Genomic DNA, 25,717 nt, shown 5'->3' with positions numbered 1-25,717 from the left:
CAATGCAAGTCTATGGGAGGGGTCACGCCCCCTCCTATAGACTTGCATTGAGGGGGCGGGGCGTGACATCATGAGAGGGCGGGGCTAAGACGTCACAAGCTCCCGGCTCCAGCGTTTGGAACAGTTTGTTCCAAACGCTGAGTAGCGGAGTACCCCTTTAATAACGGCAGTGTTATCCGTAAAAACGTTTTACTGTATGGAGATGGGGGCCTAAATAAATACCGCTAAAGATACCTGTAAACCCCTGGCTACCCTTTGCTTCATTTGGATTGGTACAGGTCGGCATATTACCACTAATGCTCACATGCAGAACAGAAAAACTTTATTCTCCCCTAAATCTGCCTCCACTGCCACTCCAGTGTCCCCCCCCTCAGGGAATGCAGTGACCCCTTTCTGTACACTATTAACATGAGACCGTAGCCAGTCACTGGCCTCAGTGGTCACACGCTGTAGTTGTACGCTGAGCCCATTGATTGACTGCAGTATCATGTGACGTACATGACCTCATTGCCGCAGGCCTGGTAGGGAACAATGAAGTGACAACCAAAGAGTTCCTGTCATTTGGACAAACTTTTGACATGTCCAATGTTTGGATCGGTGGGAGTCTGAGTGTTCAGACTAGAGATGAGTGAACTTACAGTAAATTCGATTCGTCACGAACTTCTCAGCTCGGCGGTTGCTGACTTTTCCTGCATAAATGAGTTCAGCTTTCCGGCGCTCCGGTGGGCTGGAAAAGGTGGATACAGTTCTAGGAAAGAGTCTCCTAGGACTGTATCCACCTTTTCCAGCCCACGGGAGCACCGGAAAGCTGAACTAATTTATGCAGGAAAAAAGTCAGCAACTGCCGAGCTGAGAAGTTCGTGACGAATCGAATTTACTGAAAGTTCGCTCATCTCTAGTTCAGACCGATCAGGAGAACAAGTCTGGAGAAGCCTGCACTGCCACATGCTCCGAGACGCGCTCCATATCGGGACATTCTCCATAGATTTACTTTGCGAGTGTGCCTCGATCACATGGCACGTATCTGGGAGAGAACGTGCTGAGTGCGAACTTCTCCTGACTCGTTCTCCTGATCGACCTAAACACTAAGACTCCCGCCAATCAAAACTTTTGACATGTTGCAAGGACATGGGCATTTAAGAAAAGGAAAAAACGCTTGCTCTCTGGTGCCACCTATTGAAGGTAGCTTCCCATTAAGTCTGTATTTCCCAACCAAGGTTCCTTCAGCTGCTGCAAAACTACAACTCCCAACATGCCCGGACAGCCTTTGGCTGTCCGGGCATGTTGGGAGTTGTAGTTTTGCAACAGCTGGAGGCACCCTGGTTGCGAAACAATGCTGTAAGTCAATGCTCGACCACATAAAGGGGTACTCCCCTGGAAAACTTATTTTTTTTTGTTTTTGTTTTTTAAATCAGTTAAACAGATTTGTAAATGACTTTTATTTAAAAAAATCTTAATCCTTCCATTACTTATTAGCAGCTGTATGCTATAGAGGAAGCTCTTTTATTTTTGAGTTTCCTTTCTGTCTGACCACAGTGCTCTCTGCTGACACCACTGTCCATTTTAGGAACTGTCCAGAGTAGGAACAATTCCCCATAGTAAACCTATCCTGCTCCGGACAGTTCCTAAAATGGACAGAGGTGTCAGCAGAGAGCACTGTGGTCAGACAGAAAGGAAATTCAAAAAGAAAAGAACTTCCTGTGGAGCATATAGCAGCTGATAAATACTGGAAGGATTAAGACTTTTTAATAGAAGTCATTTACAAATCTGTTTAACTTTCTGGCACCAGTTGATTTAAAAAAAAATGTTTTCCAGGGGAGTACCCCTTTTAAAGAGCCTTGATTCCATACAACATCTTTAAAAGGTAACTTTTAAAGTTTAACTAGCGCCTGATCGTCAAAGTTCGGCATGGAGAGGAACGGGTTCATATTGGGCAGTCGGCTTACCAAGGAAATTGTACGATGCCCAGCTAGTTCCACGCAGAAGTCCGATCAATAAGAAATGTTCTTGTGCACTGAAGTCATACGGGCGCCTTGGCAGCCTCACCGTCCAGTGTGGACCTATTTTCCTCTAAGCCGAACTAGTGCTGGGCGGTATACCGGTTCATACCGAATACCGAAATTTTTGTCCTGCACGATATGAATTTTTCCCATACCACAGTACCGTTGGGCCCCTCCCCCTCATGAATGAATTATCAGCCCAGCGCTGCGCTGTCCCAATCGGGGAACTAATCACGTCGCCCGCTGCCCTCCTCGTCCTCCTGTTTGTGTGGGGGCCGCCGGCGCTGGAACTCTGTACTGTACGCTGTATTCCTATGCCCGGGCTGCAAAAGATAAACAAAATAAACTTTAACTCACTTTCCCCCATTGGAGAGCAATCAGCCTATCACCGGCCACAGCGATGTTCCGCCTCGGCTGGTCATAGGTTGAGCGCACTGTCATGTAAGAAGCCGGCTTCTTACATGACAGTGCGCTCAACCTATCACCGGTCGAGGCAGAACATTGCTGTGGCCGGTGATAGGCTGACTGCTCTCCAATGGGGGAAAGTGAGTTAAAGTTTATTTTGTTTATCTTTCGTTTATCTCCCTGCATAGGGATACAGCGTACAGTACAGAGTTCCAGTGCCGGCGGCCACAACAAATAGGAGGACGAGGAGGGCAGCGCTTGCGGGTGACATGTCATTAGTTCCCCGATTGGGACAGCGCAGCGCTGGACTGATAATTAATTTGGGGGGGGGGAGAGAAGCAGAACAGCGCTCGTGGGTCACATGATTTGGGCGGGGGGGGGGAGAAATACAGTTATATACCGTGGAACCGCCATAAGTTACAAAAATACAGTGATACACATTTTTGGTCATAACGCCCAGTTCTAAGCAGATCTTAGATAAACACGAAGAAGTTGAACTGAGATGCTCTCTAAGGGTAGGGTCACGTGCTGTATTTTGATGCGTATTTGCTGCTGCTCATTTTCCTATCCATTGAAGTCAATGGGTACCAAAAAATGCAGCTGATTTTGCTACCCATCGACTTCAATGGGTAGGAAAATATGCAGCAGCAAATAAGCAGTAAAATATGGAACGTGGGACCCTACCCTAAATCTGCCGAGAAACGAACTGATCACTTTCACTACTATTTTTACAGCTGGACAAAAGACAAGCGAGTGTTGTTGGTGATGTCAAAGACGAAAAAAAAATGGGTTCCCATCAGACCCCTTCCATCCATTCGCTCTTTTCCACAGCAGTATGAGGTATTTTACTAAAACACTGAAGCTCATGCGAGTCTGTGTCTTAAAATATTTTGCTAAAATAAAATTTGTCATTATGTCAAAAACACTTCGGGGGGAGATCAATTAAAACCTGAGTAAAGGAAAAGTTGACCGGTTTCCTATAGCAACCAATCAGATCACTTCTTTTTCAGAGGTCTTAGTAAGAATGAAGGAAGCGATCTGATTGGTTGCTATGGGCAACTGGTCAACTTTTCCTCTCCACAAGTTTTAATAAAAAATCCCCCCCCCCCCCCATATGTTATAGAATTTCAGGAAACAGCCCCCCCTCCCTGTCAGGATTTTATGGCGTATCCTAAATCCATATCAGAATAATCCATTAAATAATGTGTTTTTTAGACCAATGACTTTGGTGCGGCACAGTCCGTTTTTGTACAGCGTGCTGTAATGCCGTAGATTTTCACTGACTCCGCTGGCATCTTGTAGGGCAGGGTGCAGCTAAATCTACAAATGTTTATTATGTAATGGAGCAGTCACCTGACCCAAATATAATTTCTAATGGAGATGTCATACAAAATAATGTACATTGCCTTTATCTATTAATTATTTCGGTTACCTAATGTGACACTGTTTAGTTTGAGTCACCGAAGAGGTCACGCTGGTTATAGTAGGTGCAATCATATTAAACCAGTTCAAACAAGGTTCCAGGCTCTTAATTCTGGTTCTTTGTTTGCATTATCTATATGTAAAAGTATGCATAGACTTAAAGGGGTACTCCGATGGAAAAACATTTTTTTTTTTTTAATCAGCTGGTGCCAGAAAATGAAACAGATTTTTAAATAACTTCTATTTAAAAATCTTAATCCTTCCAGTACTTATCAGCTGTTGTATGCTCCAGAGGAAGTTCTTTTCTTTTTGAGTTTATTTTCTGTCTGCCTACAGTGCTCTCTGCTGACACTTCTGTCCATGTCAGGAACTGTCCAGAGTAGGAGCCAATCCCCATAGAAAACCCTCCCTGCTCTGGACAGTTCCTGTCATGGACAGAGGTGTCAGCAGAGAGCACTGTGGTCAGACAGAAAATAAATTTAAAAAGAAAAGAAGTTCCTCAGTAGTATACAGCAGCTGATAAGTACTGGATTAGAAGTAATTTACAAATCTGTTTAACGTTCTGGCACCAGTTGATAGAAAAAAAGTTTTCCAGTGGAGTACCCCTTTAAAGTAGTAACCTGGTGCTGTACAACTTATCCCTATTCACAGGCTAGATAGGGGATAAGTGTCTAATTGCCGAGTGTCTGACCGCTGAGACCCCCGCGGACTGCCGCCTGCCGCTCTGGCTCTTCCCACGCAGAGAGTGCACCTCTCCATGCACGGACCTGTGATCGACACGACCCCCTCCATGCACCTCTCTGGGAGAGCTGGAGATACACCAGCACTTTATCTCTGGCTTTCCCATAGAGGTGCATGGGGAGGGCCTGGTCCGACCCCCAGCGAACACACACTTATCTACTATTCTGTGGTGTGGATAAGGGATAAGTTGTTCAGTGCCGGAGTACCTCCTTAAATCTTTCCAATGGGTCCATAGCCTTAAAAAGGGTTTTCACATCTAAAGTCATCAACTATTCACAAGCTAAACAATAGGGAATCAGTCGGACCCCCACCAGTCAGCTCTTTATTCCCTATCCTGTAGATTAGGGATAGCTTCTTTACATCGGAATACCCCTTTAATTCCTTGCTGTCCTCTGTGCTTATGTGTACCGTGCATAGAATGTGTAGCCTATATCTCCTTGTACTGGAAAAGTATAAGACCTCTTGTTTCTGGCACAGATCTGCGTCCATGTGCAAAAGGGCAAGAAATGTCAGTATATTGGAAACTGCACCTTTGCGCACAACACTGAGGAAAGAGACATCTGGACATTTATGAAGGAGAACAAAGGTAAGTGAAAACATCTGACACTTACCGTATACTTGGCTCTGTTCACATTTTGTTCTTACTTTCTATTTAAAGGGGTACGAACACTGGAGCCGGCGTCGGGAGCTTGTGATGTCATAGCCCCCCCCCCCCCCCCCCCATGATGTCACACCCCACCCTCTCAATGGAAGTCTACTGGAGGGGGCGTGATGGCTGTTGGCCCCCCCCATAGACTTGCATTGAGGGGGCGGGGCTATGATGTCACAAGCAGCGGTGTACCCCCCCTTTAAGCTTTACTTCTGACTGTCAAACTGTCGAGGTCTCAGTGTGCATTACTACCTGCTTTGAGTCATTAAAGGAGACATAGAAACAAAAAACCAAGGGCCTAAGCCCGGGGTACTAAATCCCTTTTATGGAAAACCTCCCCCCCCCCCCCCTATTAAAATATAACTTTTATTGCTCTGTTATTAAAATAATAGTTAGAGATGAGCGAACTTACAGTAAATTCGATTTGTCACGAACTTCTCGGCTCGGCAGTTGATGACTTTTCCTGCATAAATTACTTCAGCTTTCTGGTGCTCCCGTGGGCTGGAAAAGGTGGATACAGTCCTAGGAGACTCTTTCCTAGGAATGTATCCACCTTTTCCAGACCACCGGAGCACCTGAAGGCTGAACTAATTTACGTAGGATAAGTCATCAACTGCCGAGCTGAGAAGTTCGTGACGAATCGAATTTACTGTAAGTTCGCTCATCTCTAATCATAGTGATTAATGATTTAAAAACCAGCAATACAGTTCCAAGTATTAAAGTATGAATGGAATTAACCCTTTCCTGAAATATCACCGGGGTCTGCAGTCCTCCTTTATTGAACTACTGTATACGCAATAAAAACCATAATTTGTCGCCCTTTTATTTTAATAAAGGAACAATAAAAGTTATATTTTAATAAGGAGGGGGGGGGGGGGGGGGGGGTGTTCCTCAAAAGGGATCTTGTCCCCCGGGCTTAGGCCCTGGGTTTTTTGTATCTATATCTGTATTGTGATTCCTGACCCCACCCAGGGGATCTTTAGTGATAGGATCATTACAGGAGACGGGCTCTATTTTAATCTGGTAGTCAAGAGTACTTTTGCATGTTTGCCCAGCTATATCTAGAGATTGGTAGGGGTCTCAGCACTGAAACCCAGAATAATGCAAACTACAGACATGTCAAGTATTTTTGTAAATGACCGCACCCTGCATATGTCCCCTTCTCCCATGCTGGGCCGCACTTGTATGGACATAACTTTTTCCCGGCTGTTTAGGAAAGTTTTGTCCGCTATGCTTTCTCAAACAAGGGACACATTAAAAAAGAAATAAATAAAAAATAATGGGAGACAATGAGCTGAGCGAAAAGGTGATGTCCCTGAATGGGTTTGATCTGAAGCTCGGGACAACCCTGTGCGCTGACCATGTCTTAGAGAAAAGCCACGGTACAGCAATGCACAGGCAGGGTTTCTGCCCATACACTTAGAGCAGTGTTTCCCAACCAGGGTGCCTCCAGCTGTTGCAAAACAACAACTCCCAGCATGCCCGGACAGCCAACGGCTGTCCGGGCATGTTGGGAGTTGTAGTTTTGCAACAGCTGGAGGCACCCTGGTTGGGAAACACAGCCTTGAGGGTACCTTCACATGGGCGGATTACCTGCAGCGTATTTGCTGCGGAAAATCCGCAGCAGATAATCTGCTACCATTGAATTCAATGGGTCTGAAGGAAAATCTGCAAAACTGCCTCTATTGCGGATTTTCTGATGACCCATTGAAGTCAATGGTAGCAAAATCCACTGCGGATTTTCCGCGGCATATACCCTGCGGATATTACGCAGGTAATCCGCCCGTGTGAACGTACCCTTAGAGTGTAATTAGAGATGAGCGAACTTACAGTAAATTCGATTCATCACGAACTTCTCGGCTCGGCAGTTGATGACTTATCCTGCATAAATTAGTTCAGCTTTCCGGTGCTCCGGTGGGCTGGAAAAGGTGGATACAGTCCTAGGAGACTCTTTCCTAGAAATGTATCCACCTTTTCCAGCCCACCGGAGCACCGGAAAGCTGAACTAATTTATGCAGGAAAAGTCATCCACTGCCCAGCCGAGAAGTTCGTGACGAATCGAATTTTACTGTAAGTTCGCTCATCTCTAAGTGTAAGCGTTTCAGTAGAGATGATAAATACAACATCGTATTTTCTTTTATTGGGAGCTTCCGTGTAGAGCTGCGCTGAAAAGTGACCAGTCACTTCTTTTTTAGCTCGCTTTTTGTTTTTTGAAACCATGCTGTTTTTTGTAAGATTTCCTAGTCAAAGCAATGGGAATAATTTTTATTTATTTCTTTATTTTTTACCAACACTGTGGTTTTTGACATGGGTTTTTAACTGTGTGAACAAGCTGTAACAAATAGGGTCTCCTTTAGCATCCCGTAGATTGACACCCCATTTATTTCCTCCTATAGTCCTAGATCTACAGCTGGTCTTCGATTTATGTAATAAGAACAACGCCCTGGCGGAGAAGCCTGGAAAGACGACAACAACATCTGGAACTCAGAAAGAAGCCGAAAAGCAGATTGTCATGCCAACAGATTATGCAGATCTTATGGTAAATTCATCTTCCTGGCTGGATCCTTATATAGAGAATGCATTCTCACATGCTGCATAAAAGCAGGAAAAGTGATCAGCTAGTAATAAATAGGGGAATTGTATGTTATCTTGCTTTCACATAAAGGGTAAAAAAGTGTAACAACATTAAAGGGGTTATCCAGGATTAGAAAAAAAGACAATTTCTTCCAAAAAGAGCACCACACCTGTCTTAGAGTACCTGTCATATCCCAAAAATAGGTTTCTCTGAAGCTAATCCTGATTATGTACATATTTTTTATTGTCTAGCACCTATATTTCTCTCACAAATACCTTCTATCTGTTGCTCGCTTGGTTTATCGTCAAGTATATTAGAAAGGTTAATGTTTTGTCAAGAAGTACAACCTATACAAAGTTTTTGAATCTGACAGTGCCCATAGATGGTTGTGTGTGGTATTGCAGCTCATCGTGTCATCTCTTGCTAAAATGAAATGTACTTGCAAAAAAAAGCAGTCAAGCTGCAGTGTGTGAATACAGCGTCACATGCTCAGTTTATTTATCTATCTATCTATCTATCTATATATATATATATATATATATAATATTAAACTCAATTTGTGTATGTGTGTATGTATGTTCCACAAAAACTTCCAAACGGCTAAAGATATTAACATGAAACTTGGCACACATGTTACTTATATGTCAGCAACAAACATAGGATAGGTGATAACCCTTACTCACCCCCATTTGCCAGGGGCAGGGTTTTATGGTTAAAGTCCCATACAAGTCTATGGGAAATATATGTTATTGCATAACTTCCAAACGGCTGGAGATATTTTGATAATACTTGGTTACATGTTACTTATATGTCCACTTAAAACATAGGATAGTTAATTTAACCCTTAACTACCCCCATTTGTGAGGGTCGGGGTTTTTGTTTAAAGTCCCATGCAAATCAATGGGAAATGTATGTTCCCACATAACTTCCGTATGACTGGAGATATTTCAATACCTGGTACACATATTACAGGACGGGATAGGAGGTCGAGATATGAAGTCAAAAGCTTCCTCCTTTGTTTATTTTCCTCCCCAACAAGGATTAGGAAGGAAAAACTGGGCAACGCCAGGTACTCAGCTAGTCTATCTATATATTATATATATATATATATATATATATATATATATATATATATATATATATATATATATAACTCAGTGTGTTTGTATGTATGTATGTGTGTATGTTCCATCATCACATCCAAACGGCTAAAGATATTAACATGAATCTTGGCACACATGTTACTTATATGTCAACAACAAACATAGGATAGGTAATTTAACCCTTAACTACCCCCATTTGTGAGGGTCAGGGTTTTTGTTTAAAGTCCCATGCAAATCAATGCATTATGTATGATCCCACATAACTTCTGTACCGTTGGAGATATTTCAATACCTGGTACACATATTACGGGGTGGGATAGGAGGGCGGGATAGGCGGTTGGGATATGACAACAATATATGAGGACGGGATATGAAGTCAAAAGCTTCCTCTGTTGATTTTCCTCCACAACAAGGATTAGGAAGGAAAAACCGGGCAACTCTCATAGAAGTGGATGGTGAGCTTTCGTCAAGCAGAGCCACCTCTTTAGTCACAGCAGCTACTTCAAGTTTACCTGTCAACAAAAACTTTTTAAATAATGTAGATAATACAATTATATTTATATTTGTAATATACATTGGTTAAAAATATTTTTGGGTTAAAAAATGCTGCCCCTGCACCTATTGCCTGTGTGTCTCTGAGGAGACCAAATACAGGAAGGGGGGGGGGGGGGCAGAACAAGCAGGGCTCTGTGCAGGCTCCTGGCTTGTCAATCATCCTGTTGTGTGAGCTGGGAGTGTGTCACTGAGCCTCGCTGCACAGAGCCCTGCTTGTCCTCAGTGCACAGAGCCCTGCTTGTCCTCAGTGCACAGAGCCCTGCTTGTCTTCGGTGTACAGAGCCCTGCTTGTCTTCGGTGTACAGAGCCCTGCTTGTCTTCGGTGTACAGAGCCCTGCTTGTCTTCGGTGTACAGAGCCCTGCTTGTCTTCGGTGTACAGAGCCCTGCTTGTCTTCGGTGTACAGAGCCCTGCTTGTGTTCGGTGTACAGAGCCCTGCTTGTCTTCGGTGTACAGAGCCCTGCTTGTCTTCGGTGTACAGAGCCCTGCTTGTCTTCGGTGTACAGAGCCCTGCTTGTCTTCGGTGTACAGAACCCTGCTTGTCTTCGGTGTACAGAGCCCTGCTTGTCTTCGGTGTACAGAGCCCTGCTTGTCCTCGGTGTACAGAAATTTATCAAGAAAATGAAGTATTTCTCAAAGAAAAGGATTGCAGTAACACGTTTTGCTATACACATTTTTATTCCCTTTGTGTGTATTGGAACTAAACCAAAAAAAGGGAGGAAAAAAGCAAATTGGACATAATGTGACACCAAACTCCAAAAATGGTCTGGACAAAATTATTGGCACCCTTAACTTTATATTTGGTTGCACACCCTTTGGAAAAAATAACTGAAATCAGTTGCTTCCTATAACCATCAATAAGCTTCTTACACCTCTCAGCCGGAATGTTGGATCACTCTTCCTTTGCAAACTGCTCCAGGTCTCTCTTATTGGAATTCGCCTTTTCCCAACAGCAATTTTAAGATCTCTCCACAGGTGTTCAATGGGATTTAGATCTGGACTCATTGCTGGCCACTTCAGAACTCTCCAGCACTTTGTTGCCATCCATTTCTGGGTGCTTTTTGACCTATGTTTGGGGTCATTGTCCTGCTGGAAGACCCAAGATCTTGGATGCAAACTTCTTGATAATGTTGCGCACTGTGGACAAAGGCAAATCTAGATCTCTGGAGATGGACTTTTAACCTTGAAATTGTTGATATTTTTCCACAATTTTGGTTCTCAAGTCCTCAGACAGTTCTCTTCTCCTCTTTCTGTTGTTCATGCATCGTGTGACACACAATGCAAAGACTAAGTGAACTTCTCTCCTTTTTATCTGCTTTCAGGTGTGATTTGTTTATATTGCCCATACCTGTTACTTGCCTCAGGTGAGTTTAAAGGGGCATCACATGCTTGAAACAATCTTATTTTTCCACAATTTTGAAAGGGTGCCAATCCTTTTGTCTAGACCATTTTTGGAGTTTGGTGTGACATTATGTCCAATTTGCTGTTTTTCCTCCCTTTTTTGGTTTAGTTCCAATACACACAAACGTGTGTATAGCAAAACATGTGTTACTGTAATCCTTTTCTGTGAGAAATACTTCATTTTCTTGAAAAATTTCAGGGGTGCCAACATTTACGGCCATGACTGTATGTACAATTTACGTGCCATGACTGTATGTAAATTTCCCAGACCCTGAAGAAGCAAATATATTGTCGATAGTAAAGAATTGAAACACAGAGTTCAGTAGAAGAGTGTAGATGTTTTCATGCACATAGTTTTTTTTAGTTATATGAAACAGGAAAACTGCTTTGGTGTGTGATGGTAAGAAATTCTAATGCAAGTGCACATAGGGGAAAACTGGTTTAAAGCTGATAGCCCATTAGTAGAAAATATTTCAGAGGGTTAATGCAATACATTCTTAAGGCTTTATGGTCATTTGGTTAAACCTTTGACTTGTTGTCCATACATGTCAGACGTTTAGGTTGCACCGGGTCTCACTCCTGAGATCTACCTTGGTCGCGGGTTGTAAGTCAGTGAAGCATGGAGCAGCACACTCCGCGGCCAGCTGGCAGATCCAACCTTTTCACTCCATAGACTTGCCGGGGAGTGAGGCATGCACACTTCAACTGGCTGTCACCCATGATCTCAGCAGGTCTCAGGACTGAGACCTGGTGCAATTTTACCTTTTAACCTATCTGGACAACCTGTCAAAATTTTAATCAGGAAGTAAAAGAACAAGCGCTCGATAGGGTAATTCTGATAATACCTGGTGTGAGAGAAGGAATAAATGACTACTCATCCTGGGTGGTTGTGTAGAATCATACACAACAATGATGAAAGCACAATAGATAACAGGTCGTCTGCTGCCCTTCGGTGAATAATATCAGGTGAATAGAACAAACTGGGTTCACTAGAGAAAACCGGCTCATATGGCGCTGACCGACCAGGACACGGTAAGGAGGATAAAAGTGCACTTTAATGACCAGGATGCAACGCATCCTGGTCATTACAGCGCAACTGTTATAAGTTTTTAGCCCCCCAGACTACTACAATATTGATATAGATGTCCATAACATGAGTGTACAAATACCTTTATCGCTTTTCCTCCTTCTTTTATAACTTATAAAATACATTTATCCAGCAGTCAGGCACAGTCGGATAGGCGTGGCTTGGGGTTCCCAAAGCCCCGCCACCACGCTTATCCTCTCCTTTCAGCACTGGGACTGCTGTGTACTAAGACACAGCACACGAGCCCCTCCCTTCCTCTAGTGCTGCACCTGTGCAGTGAGCACATAGGTCGGGAGTGGTAGCAGAGAGGTAACGCGCACACGTCAGGAGGGGCGCATGTGCTGTGGTTGCGCTTACTACACAGCGATCCCATCGCTGAAAGGAGAGGATAGGCGTGGCGGCGGCGGGGCTGTGCGAACCCCAAGCCATGCCTATCCGACTGTGCCTGACTGCTGGATAAATGTATTTTATAAGTTATAAAAGAAGGAGGAAAAGCGATAAAGGTATGGCTAGACTTACGTTATGGACATCTGTAACAACATTGTAGTAGTCTGGAGAGCTAAAAACTCATGACAGTTGTGCTTTAAAGTCCACTTTTATCCTCCTTACCGTGTCCTGGTCGGTCAGCGCCATGTGAGCCGGTTTTCTCTATTGAAGCCAGTTTGTTCCATTCACCAAAAGTTTAATCAAACAGTGACACTTTATATTACTTTATAATGTCATGTATAAGAGCCGTACCTGTGTTGGAGTGGAAGCTCTTCATGTGTGCTCTCTCCCCAAAGGCTGGTTTTCACTGCTATCTCTGTGGCAAGAACAGCAACAGTGAGAGGCAATGGCAGAAACACATCCAGTCTGAGAAGCATAAGGATCGTGTGTTCACCTTGGAAGGTGAAGATAGTTCCTGGAAATATCGCTTTCCAGCCGGAGAGTTCAAGCTCTGTGAAAGGTGGGTGTATGTTTACCTAGTGTACTTGGGGCAAGAGTTTGGAAGTACTCATTGGTTATGCCTACAGCAAGAATAAATGATTAGATGACTGGGTCAGAACAACACCAGAGTGTTATGGGGCGGCTTAGCCACAGATCAGCTAGAGTGCCTATTTCAGGATTATTTTTATATTACAGATAATATAGCATGTAGTCCATGGCCTAGATTTATCAAACTGTGTGAGAAAAAATTCCGTATATACTCGAGTATTAGCCGTTCCGAATATAAGCCAAGGCCCCTAATTTCACCCCAAAAACCTAGGAAAAGTTATTGACTCGACTATAAGCCTAGGGTGGGAAATAAATCATGCCCCCCCCCCGTCATCATCCAGACCCCCGTCATTAACACCCCCGTCATTATCACCCTCATCATCACCCTCTTCATACCCTCTTCATCATTACCCCCGTCATTATCATCCTAACCCTCATCATCCTCACCCTGTCATTATTACCCCGTCATAATCCCCCTCGTCATCATCCCCCCCCCCCCCTTCATCATCACCGCCTGTCAATCCCTTCGTCATCATCCAGACTCCCCTTTTGTTTTCTACTCACCGGGCCGTCCATCTTTGGCCATCTATGCTGCAGGGACTGTCCGGTGGGGAGGGTTAGTCGTTCCGGGCAGTCCATCTTCACCGGTAGGCCCTCTCCTCTGCTCTGGGCCGGCCACAGACTAGTGACTTTGCGATGACGACGCGCAGGGACGTCCGTGCGCAGCAGACGTCCGTGACGTCCCTTCGCATGGACGTCCCTGCGTGGTGGCGTCAATGCAGCGTCACTAGTTCGGGGCCGGCCCGGAGCGGAGAAGAGGGCCTCCCTGTGAAGATGGACCGCCGGGAACGACTAACCCTCCCCACCGGTTGGTCCCTGCAGCCATAGATGGCCGAAGATGGACCACCTGGACCATCCCTCCACTGGTATTTTTTTTTTTAGTTCACTCGAGTATAAGTCGAGGGGGGCCTTTTCAGCACGAAAAATTGTGCTGAAAAACCCTGCTTCTACTCGAGTATATACGGTAATAATTTTTCCACAGCAACCAAATACAGCTGAGCTGTGATTGGTCGCTGTAGGAAAATCACTCTATTCAAACCAACTGGTGCCAGAAAGTTAAACAGTTACTTCTAAACTATTAAACAATTACTTCTATAAAAAAAAAAATCTTAATCCTTCCAGTACTTATCAGCTGCTTTATGCTCCAGAGGAAGTGGAGTTGTTCTTTTCTGTCTGACCACAGTGCGCTCAGCTGACACCTCTGTCCGTTTTAGGAACTGTCCAGAGCAGGATGGGTTTGCTATGGGGATTTACTCCTCTTCTGGACAGTTCCTGACTTGGACAGAGGTGTCAGCAGAGAGCGCTGTAGTCAGACGGAATAAAAATTCAAAAAGAAAAGTACTGGAAGGATTAAGATTTTTTTAATAGAAGTCATTTACAAATCTGTTTAACTTTCTGGCACCAGCTGATTTAAAGAATGTTTTCCCACCGGAGTACCCCTTTTTAAGGAAAAATTGGTGGGGGTTTGACATCTGGGAACCCCCCTGTGCCAGAAATAAGGGTCTTCGTCCCCATTTCTAACTGGAGATTTGAATGAGATTGCCAAAAACACTAATTCTGCTTTTTTTTTTTTTTAACTCCACCCCTAGTATATTAGTAGGCAGAATAGGCCCCATGTGTGATGTTGCCGATTGTAGTCAGTCAATAAATTTGTCTTATGTCACCATAGGTATGAGGAGACACAGAATTGCCCGCACGAAAACAATTGCCCCTTTGCTCACGGAAGAGAAGAACTGGCAGAGTGGCACGAGCGCAGGAAAGTCTTGCAGTACAAAGTTTCCAAAGCCCGTGAAGACAAGTTACTGGAGCCCAGCGACTCTGACTTTGGCAAATTCTCCTTCATTATGCAAGATCTGGCAGAAGGCTCTGAAGAGAAGGGGACGGCGGCAGCATCACCGTGAGAAGTGTTTACATCACCCATACAAGACATGGGATGTGGATTGGATTTGTAAAGCTGGATTGCTACCATGACAGTCTGTCAGTAAATCTAGGTCACCACTTCATCCCACTTTATACATTGACAAGTATTAGTTCGCCCAAAACAATTATTGCAATGAAAAAGTCTCCAGGACGTGAAGCTTTCTCTGTATGTATTATCAGTCCTGACGTTTTCACCGTTGTCTTGGGTGTCGCATCTCCAGATATTTCACATTATGGCCCCATAAATGATAGAGAATAATTGTTAGTTCCCTTTACCCACTGCATCATACATATATATATATATATATATATATATATATATATATATATATATATATATATATATATAGGTAACATTTGGTAGTGGAACATTCTTACTACTGTGTTATCTCTGTGACTGCCAAAATGAAATGCCTTAATCCTATAGAATTCAAGGTATTAAACGGTGTTGTTTTGTTATGAGCGGAGTTTAAGATTGCACAAGGTCCAGTTTGGGTTTTTGTTTGCATTGGAATGGTCCATTATGCTTGTCTTCTGCCTTGTTTGACAGATAACTCTGTCATCTCTCATTAAAGGGGTACTCCGGTGAAAACCTTTTTTCTTTTAAATCAACTGGTGGCAGAAAGTTAACCATATTTGTAAATTGCTTCTATTAAAAAATCTTAATCCTTCCAGTACTTATTAGCTGCTGAATGCTACAGAGGAAATTCCTTTCTTTTTGGAACACTGATGACATCACGAGCACAGTGCTCTCTGCTGACATCTCTGTCCATTTTAGCAACCATGCATAGCAGATCTATGCTAAGGGCAGCATGGTGGCTCAGTGGTTAGCACTGCTGCCTTGCAGTGCTGGGGACTTGGGTTCAAATCCCACTAAGGACAACAATAAATAAAGCGTTATTATTATTATAATAACGTCAGCAGAGAGAACTGTGCTCGTGATGTCATCAGTGTGCATTCCAAAAAGAAAAGAATTTCCTCTGTAGTTTTCAGCAGCTAAGTACAGGAAGGATTAAGATTTTTTTAATAGAAGTAATTTACAAATATGTTTAACTTTCTGCCACCAGATGATTTAAAAGAAAAAAGGTTTTCACTGTAGTACCCCTTAATAGGGGTACGCCACTACCCCATTTTGTTGCGAGCGCTGGCTGCGGGGGTCATAATATCATTGCCACGCCCCTAGTGACATTACACCACGCCCCTCAATGCAAGTCTATGGGAGGGGGGTGGCGGCCGCCACGCCTCCTCCCATAGACTTGCATTGAGGGGGCGTGGTCGTGACTTCACAACGCCCATACCCAGCGTTAGGAACCAAATGTTTCAAACTCTGGGGCAGTGGAGTACCCCTTTAAAGTAAATTGAACATTGCCGCCCTTTTTTGCATTGCTTCCACTGATATTACAGCAATAGCAGGTATTAGCAGAAGTAAACACTGAAGAGGCTGCACAAGTATTGATCAGCGGGAGTGCTGCGAGTCTTTAGAGGGTACTCCAAAAGAATTAGTGATTTGAAATCAATTGGTGCCAGAAAGTTAAACAGATTTGTGAATGACACCTTTTAAAAAAAATCTTTACCCTTCCAGTACTTATCAGCTGCTATATGCTACAGAGGAAGTTGTGTAGTTCTTTCCAGTCTGATCACAGTGCTCTCTGTTGCCACCTCTGTCCATGTCAGGAACTGTCCAGAACAGGAGCAAATCCCCTGGTCAGAGGTGGCAGCAGAGAGCACTGTGGTCAAACTGGAATGAACAACACAACTTCCTGTTGAGCATACAGCAGCTAAGTACTGGAAGGATTGATTGACTTTTAAATTGAAATACATTACAAATCTGTATAACTTTCTGGCACCCCTTGATTTGATAACAATTTTGTTGTTTTTGTTCCCGTAAGGGCCATTCACACTATGAAACTCCGGCACAGTGTCCACCCATTTTTTTTATTTAATCGGTGTCTGATGCACCAATCACACTTGCAATTCCATGGTGGACTTTCCACTGTGGAAATTCTATATCCCAGACTCCACCGAAAGAACGAACATGCATTGCAGTCTATTTAGACGGTGCATTTCCGTGCGGTCCTAGGGCCAACTGATTCAGTTGGTGCCAGCTACAGATTACTCTGGTGAAAAACTATATATATAATTTTTATTTATTTATTTTATTCAGCTTGTACCAGAACGTTAAACAGATTTGTAAATTACTTCTATTTAAAAATCTTAATCCTTCCAGTACTTATCAGCTGCTTTATACTCCAGAGGAAGTCCTTCTTTTTTTTTTTTAAATGTCTTTTCTGTCTGACCACAGTGCTCTCTGCTGACACCTCTGTCCATGTCAGGAACTGTCCAGAGCAAGAGAGGTTTGCTATGGGGATGTGCACAGTTCCTGACATGGACAGAGGTGTCAGCAGAGAGCACTGTGGTTAGACTGAAAAGAAATTTAAAAAGAAAAGAACTTCCTTTATAGTATACAGCAGCTGATAAGTACAGGAAGGATTAAGATTTTTTTTTAATAGAGGTCATTTACAAATCTGTTTAACTTTCTGGCACCAAAAAATAATTGTTTTTCACGGAGTACCCCTTTAATGACTACAGTATTTAGTCTATCCCTGGGGAGAATGATGATCTTCTTTCAGTATGGGCGAGGCATTGATTTTTCTAGAGAGGTTTCTACATGATCTGATATCCTACACGTTGGTGACGGGGGTACTCTAGTGAAATCTTCACGCTTCTAAATTTCATCCAATGGTCGACCTGAAAGAATAAAAATTAAATTGAGGAAACATAGGCTGAATGTATGGAAAGAGCAGTTTTACTGATGGTTCAGTAAAGATTTAGCCCCTTATCGACTACAAATGAAGGAAATCGGAGAATATCGCAGAAATGTCCATTTTACTAGATGGTTATTTTTGGGAGACATTATCAGGAAGTAGTCAGTATTTCCATTGACAAGTGGGCACTAAAAAGATTGGTAAAGGGTGAAAACACCATACACTTTAGATCAGTGTTGCCCAACCAGTCTGCCTCCAGCTGTTGCAAAACTACAACTCCCAGCATGCCCGGACAGCCTTTGGCGGTCCGGGCATGCTGGGAGTTGTAGTTTTGCAACAGCTGGAGGCACACTGGTTGGGCAACACTGCATTAGATAAGTGCCTGCCAAGCTTGGCAGGACTGTCTTACTACGTGATATGTATAGGCGTGTTCTGACTCTCGCCCCAAAGGCAAATTGAGCAGTAGGACTTCAATACGCCCCGTTTTCATGGGAGACTGGTTATCTGGCAGCAGCTTATCTCTCTCTCTCAGTAATGAGACCACACGCAGGTTTTACTGTCTGGACACAATGGTGGATCCACAGGACCTCTGCTATATCATCCATGCTGCTGCTTCTGACTGTAAAACACTTTCTAGGAGCAATGAAAACGCACCACAATGGCAAGGCAGAAGTTAAAAAATAAATAAATAAAAGTTTTTTTTATTGAAGTCACAAACACTGTTGTATTGGTGGGTTCTGGTGGTGGGGCCATTACTTTTTTTGGTTACTGTTTCCCACACTTCTGGCACGTTGATTGTTGATTTCTGTAGCCTTGTAAGCCTTATCCTTCCCCTTGTTTTGACTCGACGTCACCCATCACCGTTACCTTATTATTTCTCTCTTTCGGTATGTGTATTGTTTCCCTGGTCACTTGGGACATATACCGATATTAATTGCGAGCGCGCAATTTATGTGGCATCTATACGTTTAGATTGCACGACACAAGACTTTGTTGTCTTTTTATACTTCACATTATATTTAGGGTAAGGTAGTGTGGGATTGATAGACCTCTGATTGATTCTCACAATACATATTATACTTTTTTTAAAATATTTCTTTGTGACTTCAATAATTAAATTTTTTTTTTTAATAATCTTTCTTCTCTCTCTCTCTCTCTCGTTTTCTCTTTCTCTCTCTCTCTGTCTTTCTCTCTCTCTCTCGTTTTCTCTTTCTCTCTCTCTGTCTTTCTCTCTCTCTCTTTCTTTCTTTCTTTCTATCTTTCTTTCTCTTTCTTTCTCTCTCTTTCTTTCTTTCTTTCTTTCTCTCTCTCTCTTTCTTTCTTTCTTTCTTTCTTTCTTTCTCTTTCTCTCTTTCTCTTTCTTTCTTTCTCTCTCTGTCTCTCTATCTATCTATCCATACATATATATATATATATATATATATATATATATATATATATATATATATATATATATTTATATAGAATCAAGTAGAAGCGGCACACCAGTATACCAATGAAAGCGTGGGTTTATTCACACATCTGTGCAGAAAAGCTACGTTTCGGCTCTATTGTTGAGCCGAAACATAGCTTTTCTGCACAGATGTGTGAATAAACCCACGCTTTCATTGGTATACTGGTGTGCCGCTTCTACTTGATTCTACATATTATCTGGGAGTTGGTCGGTTCCCGAAGCTTGGCACCCGGGCGGATCTGGAATCCTGGTGCATGGTGCTCCCCTTGATCTATTATTTCTATCCATATATATATATATATATATATATATATATATATATATAATCTTGATCTCTATTGTACACTGAAAAAATTGTAGAGCTTACACATTAATAGATTAAAATCCAATTTTTATTTCCACATGATTAAAATGTATCAAAGAGCTCTACAGACGGGATCTACCAATATAAACAAATGGAGCTTAGAGTCCAATAGTATTATATCAATTAGATCACAGAGCACTATATCAATATATCCCAATGGATTATAATATCTCGTACAGCACTATAATTGTTTTCTGCAGTTTTTATCTATTGGTAACCCCCCCGCCCCTCCCCCACCCGATATTTCGGAACACACTCCTGTAAAAACAGTCACTTACCTCAACCTGCCACAAAACTACATATCATTACTGTATGTATAAAGTGCTAAGGCTATCCTCCCCCATAGTATCTAGGATCACCCCACTCCCCTACCCCAACGCCTTCCTCAGGGGGCTGCAGTCTATATCTCTCTCTATATAATTATTATTTATTACTTTCTTGCCGTTCTGTTGTGTTTTCATAGGCCTGTATTACAAGTAGTATGACATGATTGAATACACCATATTGTACTATAACCCCGCATGTAGGTTGTGTCTTTACTACAATCAGCAGGCGTAACATTCATTTTCTGGTGGAGATTTACTTGCTAATAGGTCCAATCGTATATAGCGGCGGTCGGAAACCATGTTCACGTGTGACAGGAGCGGTGTAGAAATAGAATCTACCATTTTGTATGTAAATAGCAGTTTTACCTGCAAAAAAAACGTTTGGCCGATAACATTGGGGGAGATTTATCAAAACCTGTGCAGAGGAAGAGTGGTGTCGTTGCCCATAGCAACCAATCAGATTGCTTCTTTCATTTTCCACAGGCCTCTAAAGAGGCCTGTGGAAAATGAAAGAGGCAATCTGATTGGTTGCTATGGGCAACCAAGAGGCTCTAAAGAGGCCTGTGGAAAATGAAAGAGGCAATCTGATTGGTTGCTATGGGCAACCAAGAGGCTCTAAAGAGGCCTGTGGAAAATGAAAGAGGCAATCTGATTGGTTGCTATGGGCAACCAAGAGGCTCTAAAGAGGCCTGTGGAAAATGAAAGAAGCAATCTGATTGGTTGCTATGGGCAACGACACCACTCTTCCTCTGCACAGGTTTTGATAAATCTCCCCCATTGTGAATTAAGATATTTGCCTAAATATAGCGTAGAGGTCACTTCTGGGTGCAGCGGTCACACAATGTAGTCTCTTGGGACCAGTTGGGTTCCGTTACTCTTGCAATGTGCCTGAAAAAGATGAAGTATGGATTTGTATGTCAATGTATACTTATTTGTTTTCTTCCCATTTTGCCATTTAGGCACAGGTTGGGTATAGCTTTTCATTGTACTTTGATGGACCATTCGGGGTTTATTCACACGTTGCAGTCATATTCCTGCTGTGTTGTGCCCTGATTTAGTTAAAAAAAAATACAATATGACTATGCAGTGTGATCTCTTAAAGCGGTGCTCCACAGGATATTTCAAATTAATGGTGCCAGAAAGTTGGACAGATTTGTAAATTACTTCTATTTAAAAATCTTAATCCTTCCAGTACTGATCAGCTGCTGTATGCTCCAGAGGAAGTTCTTTTCTTTTTAAATTATTTTCTCTCTGACCACAGTGCTCTCTGCTGACACCTCTGTCTGTGTCAGGAACTGTCCAGAGCAGGAGCAAATCCCCATAGCAAACCTTTCCTTCTCCGGACAGTTCCTGACATGAACAAAGGTGTCAGCAGAGAGCACTGTGGTCAGACAGAAAAGAACTACACAGCTTCCTCTGGAGCATATAACAGCTGATAAATACTGTAAGGATTAAAGGGGTACTCCGGTGGAAAACTTTTTTTTATTTTTTTTATTTAAATGACCTGGTGCCAGAAAGTTAAACAGATTTGTAAATTACTTCTATTAAAAAAAATCTTTACCCTTCCAGTACTTTTTAGCAGCTGTATGCTACAGAGGAAATGCTTTACTTTTTGAATTTCTAATTTATGTTGTTCACAGTGCTCTCTGCTGACACCTCTGTCCGTTTTAAGAACTGTCCAGAGCAGCATAGGTTTGCTATGGGGATTTTCTTCTGCATTGGACAGATACGGGCATCGGGTGTCAGCAGAGAGCACTGTGGACAACACAAAAAAGAAATTAAAAAAATAAAGATTTTCTTCTGTAGCATACAGCTGCTAAAAAGTACTGAAAGGATTAAGATTTTTTTATAGAAGTAATTTACAAATCTGTATAACTTTCTGTCACCAGTTCATTTAAAAACATGTTTTTCTTCTGGAGTACTCCTTTAAAGGGATATTCTGATTTAGCTAAAAAATTTAAAAAATAGAAATGTACAGCCTACTAGGGCTTTAAAATAACAAAATAAGGTGTATTCACCCAGGCCAGTGCCAGCCCTCTGCCCTGCTGTGCTGCCTCTTTACTTTCCCTAATGATGCGCTCTCCTGGCTCTGCTGATTATGTTCGGCCAGTGATCAGGTTCAATGGGTTTGGGACATCAGCAGGAGAGGCGGGGGGAGTGCGTCCCAAATAGTGTGCCTCCAGCTGTTGCATAACTGCAACTGCTGGAGGCACCCTGGTTGGGAAACACAGTCTTATGGTATATGGGATTCTGTTATAGAACAGTGCTCATACCAAAGGCAGATAAAGGAGTAAAGAATGACTGGGTATATCGGATTTCAGCATGCCCCGATCCTTTGTTCACCCAATTCACATAGGTTGCTGCCAGAGGCGTCTGGCAGAGGCTTTTACCCCTTTCCCCATTGCATAGTCAGACGACAGTGAACTTGAATGGAGCGCGATCGCTGAGCGACAAAATAGTTGCCAAATTGGGGTCCACGCTTTAGGATTATTGGATTTGTTTCTACTGTTTGTGTGGGGGTTAAACGAAGTGCAAGTATATCATAATTTAAAGGGGTACTCCGCTGGAAAATGGAGATTCTTCAGATAACCTTAAAGGGGGTACTCCGGGGAAAAACTATTTTTTTTAAATATTATTATTATTTTTATCAACTGGTGCCAGAAAGTTAAACAGATTTGTAAATTACTTCTATTAAAAAAAATCTTAATCCTTCCAGTACCTATCAGCTGCTGTATGCTACAGAGGATGTTCTTTTCTTTTTGAATTTTTGAATCTCCTTTCTGGCTGACACCTCTGTTCATGTCCATAGCAGGAGAGGTTTGCTATGGAAATTTTGTTCCTACTCTGGACAGTTCCTAAAATGGACAGAGGTGTCAGCAGAAAGCACTGTGGTCACACAGAAAGGAAATTCAAAAAGAAGAGAACTTCCTGTGGAGCATACAGCAGCTGATAAGTAGTGGGAGGATTAAAAAAAAATTTTATAGAAGTAATTTACAAATCTGTTTAACTTTGTCATCAGTTGATTTAAAAAAAAAAAAAAAAAAAAAAGTTTCCAATGGAGTATCCCTTTAAAGTACAGTAAGTTATAAAGTGCCAAACTGGGGGGGGGGGTATAATAGATGGTTATATTATGAAACTCTATGGCGGGTGGTACTATAGGGGGGTCCAATATTGAATGCTTATTGAAGCTACTTCTCTGGAACCCTTAGGCTAGGTTCACACTGCAGAATTTCTGCCAGAGATCGAGCAGGCAGCACTAGGACCAAGCAGACTGCATTGCTGCCCCCATTGACTGCAATGCATTTCTGGGTGGATCTTTTGGGAGATCTGCTCAGAAATGCATTGCCATCTATGGGGACGGCAATGTAGTCCGCTCGGTCCTAGTGCCGTTGGCTCGATCTCCGGCAGAAATTCTGCCCAGAAATTCCACAGTGTGAACCTAGCCTTATTCTTTCTGGGATTTTCCTCTGTCTTGCTCTGTGCTGGCTTCACTATGACTCGGCATAAACCAGAGCGTCGCTCCCTAGTGTATTGCTGTTCATAGGAGGAGGATAGAGACGTTCTGCATAGGAGCAGAACAGTAAACAAAAAATGCTCTTCTGGAGATGGTGGCGCGGTGTGGGGTTCTGTTAGTTCCCAACGCCGTATCATGATAGTTCAGGAGTATGACTGTGACTATACAACGAGGGAATTTATTCTGACTAGTACAAAGCAACTATGGAATTAAAAAAACTCAAATTCCATTTTTTTCTGGAAGCTTTTTGGAAAATTAACCCATGAACTTAAAGGGGTACTCCACTGGAAAACATTTTTTTTTTTTTAAATCAACTGGTGGCAGAAAGTTAAACAGATTTGTACATTACTTCTATTAAAAAAACCTTAATCCTTCCAGTACTTATCAGCTGCTGTTATGATCCACAGGAAGTTCTTTTCTTTTTGAATTTCCTTTCTGCCTGACCACAGTGCTCTCTGCTGACACCTCTGTCCAATTTAGGAGCTGTCCAGAGCAGGAGCAAATCCCCATAGAAAAACTATCCTGCTCTGGACAGTTCCTAAAATGGACAGAGGTGTCAGCAGAAAGCACTGTGTTCAGGCAGAAAGGAAATTCAAAAAGAAAAGAACTTCCTGTGGATCATAACAGCAGCTGATAAGTACTGGAAGGATTAAGATTTTTTTAATAGAAGTAATTTACAAATCTGTTTAACTTTCTGGCACCAGCTGATTTAAAAAAAAAAAAAAAAAAAAAAAAAAAAATATATATATATATATATATATATATATATATTTTATATATATATATATTTTATATATATATATATATATTTTATATATATATATATATATATATTTTATATATATATATATATATTTTATATATATATATATATATATATATATATATATATATATATATTTTATATATATATATATATATATATATATATATATATATATATATATATATATATATATATATATATGTATGTGTGTGTGTTTTCCACCGGAGTACCTCTTCAACTACTCCACCAGCTCTAAATCCCCATAAATCTTCCCACACTGTCTCTTCTTATGTTTAAACAATTCCCATCTGTATTTCCTTGTGATTTAGCATTATACACAGTTATTAGAGATGAGCGAACATACAGTAAATTCGATTCGTCACGAACTTCCCGGCTCGGCAGTTGATGACTTTTCCTACATAAATTAGTTCAGCTTTCAGGTGCTCCGGTGGGCTGGAAAAGGTGGATACAGTCCTAGGAGACTCTTTTCTAGGACTGTATCCACCTTTTCCAGCCCACCGGAGCATCGGAAAGCTGAACTAATTTATGCAGGAAAAGTCAGCAATCGCCGAGCCGAGAAGTTCGTGACGAATCAAATTTACTGTAAGTTCGCTCATCTCCAACAGTTATCCTGGCTCATAATATTTTTTTATTTTTTTTTATGCCCATATTGGTGTAATTTAAATTAAATTTAAATAATTTTTTTTATGCCTATATTGGTGTAATTTAAATTAAATGTAACTTAAATAAATAAAATAAAATAAAAAAAAATTCTCCTGATCTGAGATGAGGGATGTAAGGCTGGGTTCACACTTTATTTATACTTTTTGCATATGGTATAAATCATTAGCCCAGTGTTTCCCAACCAGGGTGCCTCCAGCTGTTGCAAAACTACAACTCCCAGCATGCCTGGACAGCCTTTGGCTGTCCAGGCATGCTGCGAGTTGTAGTTTTGCAACAGCTGGAGGCACCCTGGTTGAGAAACACTGGATTAACCTAATCTATATAGAAAGGCTGACCGTACCCGCTGATATAACGTTGCTTCATCTGTACTTGATGTATTACTGTATGTAAAAAAAAAAATGCCAATTTATACCGTACAGAACATATGTGGATCAATAGAAATCAATAGTGTAAAACGTTGGCATGTGTTGGGTTAACTTTCCTCCAAAATGAGCTTTTCGGGTATGTTCCCACCTGGCGTATTTGGCTGCGTATTTGCTGCTGAATATTTTCTAACCCATTGACTTCAATGGGAAATAAAATACACCAGGTAGGAATGCACTAGAGATGAGCGAACTTACAGTAAATTCGATTCGTCACGAACTTCTCGGCTCGGCAGTTGATGACTTATCCTGCGTAAATTAGTTCAGCCTTCAGGTGCTCCGGTGGGCTGGAAAAGGTGGATACATTCCTAGGAAAGAGTCTCCTAGGTTTGTATCCACCTTTTCCAGCCCACCGGAGCACCGGAAAGCTGAACTAATTTATGCAGGAAAAGCCATCAACTGCCAAGCCGAGAAGTTCGTGACGAATCGAATTTACGGTAAGTTCGCTCATCTCTAGAATGCACCCTTCACCAACAAATGGTATGGTCCTATGGAGTTGCTGCTTTTCTGACCTTCACGAGGTCATCTTCA

The 25,717-nt window shown here is 42.1% G+C and overlaps 1 protein-coding gene and 1 long non-coding RNA gene across 7 annotated transcripts in view; one reads left to right on the top strand and one right to left on the bottom strand.

Moving 5' to 3' along the window:
- ZC3H7B (zinc finger CCCH-type containing 7B) overlaps window positions 1-15,531 on the top strand; it is a 97,279-nt gene extending 81,748 nt beyond the window's left edge. For 4 of the 5 annotated variants that reach the window (XM_056523996.1, XM_056523995.1, XM_056523997.1 and 1 more), the window contains exons 19-23: window positions 3,140-3,245; window positions 5,046-5,154; window positions 7,614-7,756; window positions 12,720-12,883; window positions 14,642-15,530. In XM_056523996.1, coding sequence (XP_056379971.1) covers window positions 3,140-3,245; window positions 5,046-5,154; window positions 7,614-7,756; window positions 12,720-12,883; window positions 14,642-14,873 — 754 coding nt within the window. In that variant the 3' untranslated portion in view covers window positions 14,874-15,530. Of the gene's footprint in view, window positions 1-3,139; window positions 3,246-5,045; window positions 5,155-7,613; window positions 7,757-12,719; window positions 12,884-14,641 lie in introns of all 5 variants that reach the window. The other variant, XM_056523998.1, reaches the window with a different exon arrangement.
- Window positions 15,532-17,381: 1,850 nt separating this feature from the next.
- LOC130275713 (uncharacterized) overlaps window positions 17,382-25,717 on the bottom strand; it is a 73,368-nt gene continuing 65,032 nt past the window's right edge. For both annotated transcript variants that reach the window (XR_008844876.1, XR_008844877.1), the window contains exon 3: window positions 17,382-17,640. This is a non-coding gene — a long non-coding RNA (uncharacterized LOC130275713). The remainder of the gene's footprint in view (window positions 17,641-25,717) is intronic.

Source organism: Hyla sarda, chromosome 6 (assembly GCF_029499605.1).
Source record: "Hyla sarda isolate aHylSar1 chromosome 6, aHylSar1.hap1, whole genome shotgun sequence".
NCBI lineage: Eukaryota > Metazoa > Chordata > Amphibia > Anura > Hylidae > Hyla > Hyla sarda.
Note: the sequence above shows the minus strand (reverse complement) of the source record. Positions and strands in the feature narration are given on the sequence as shown.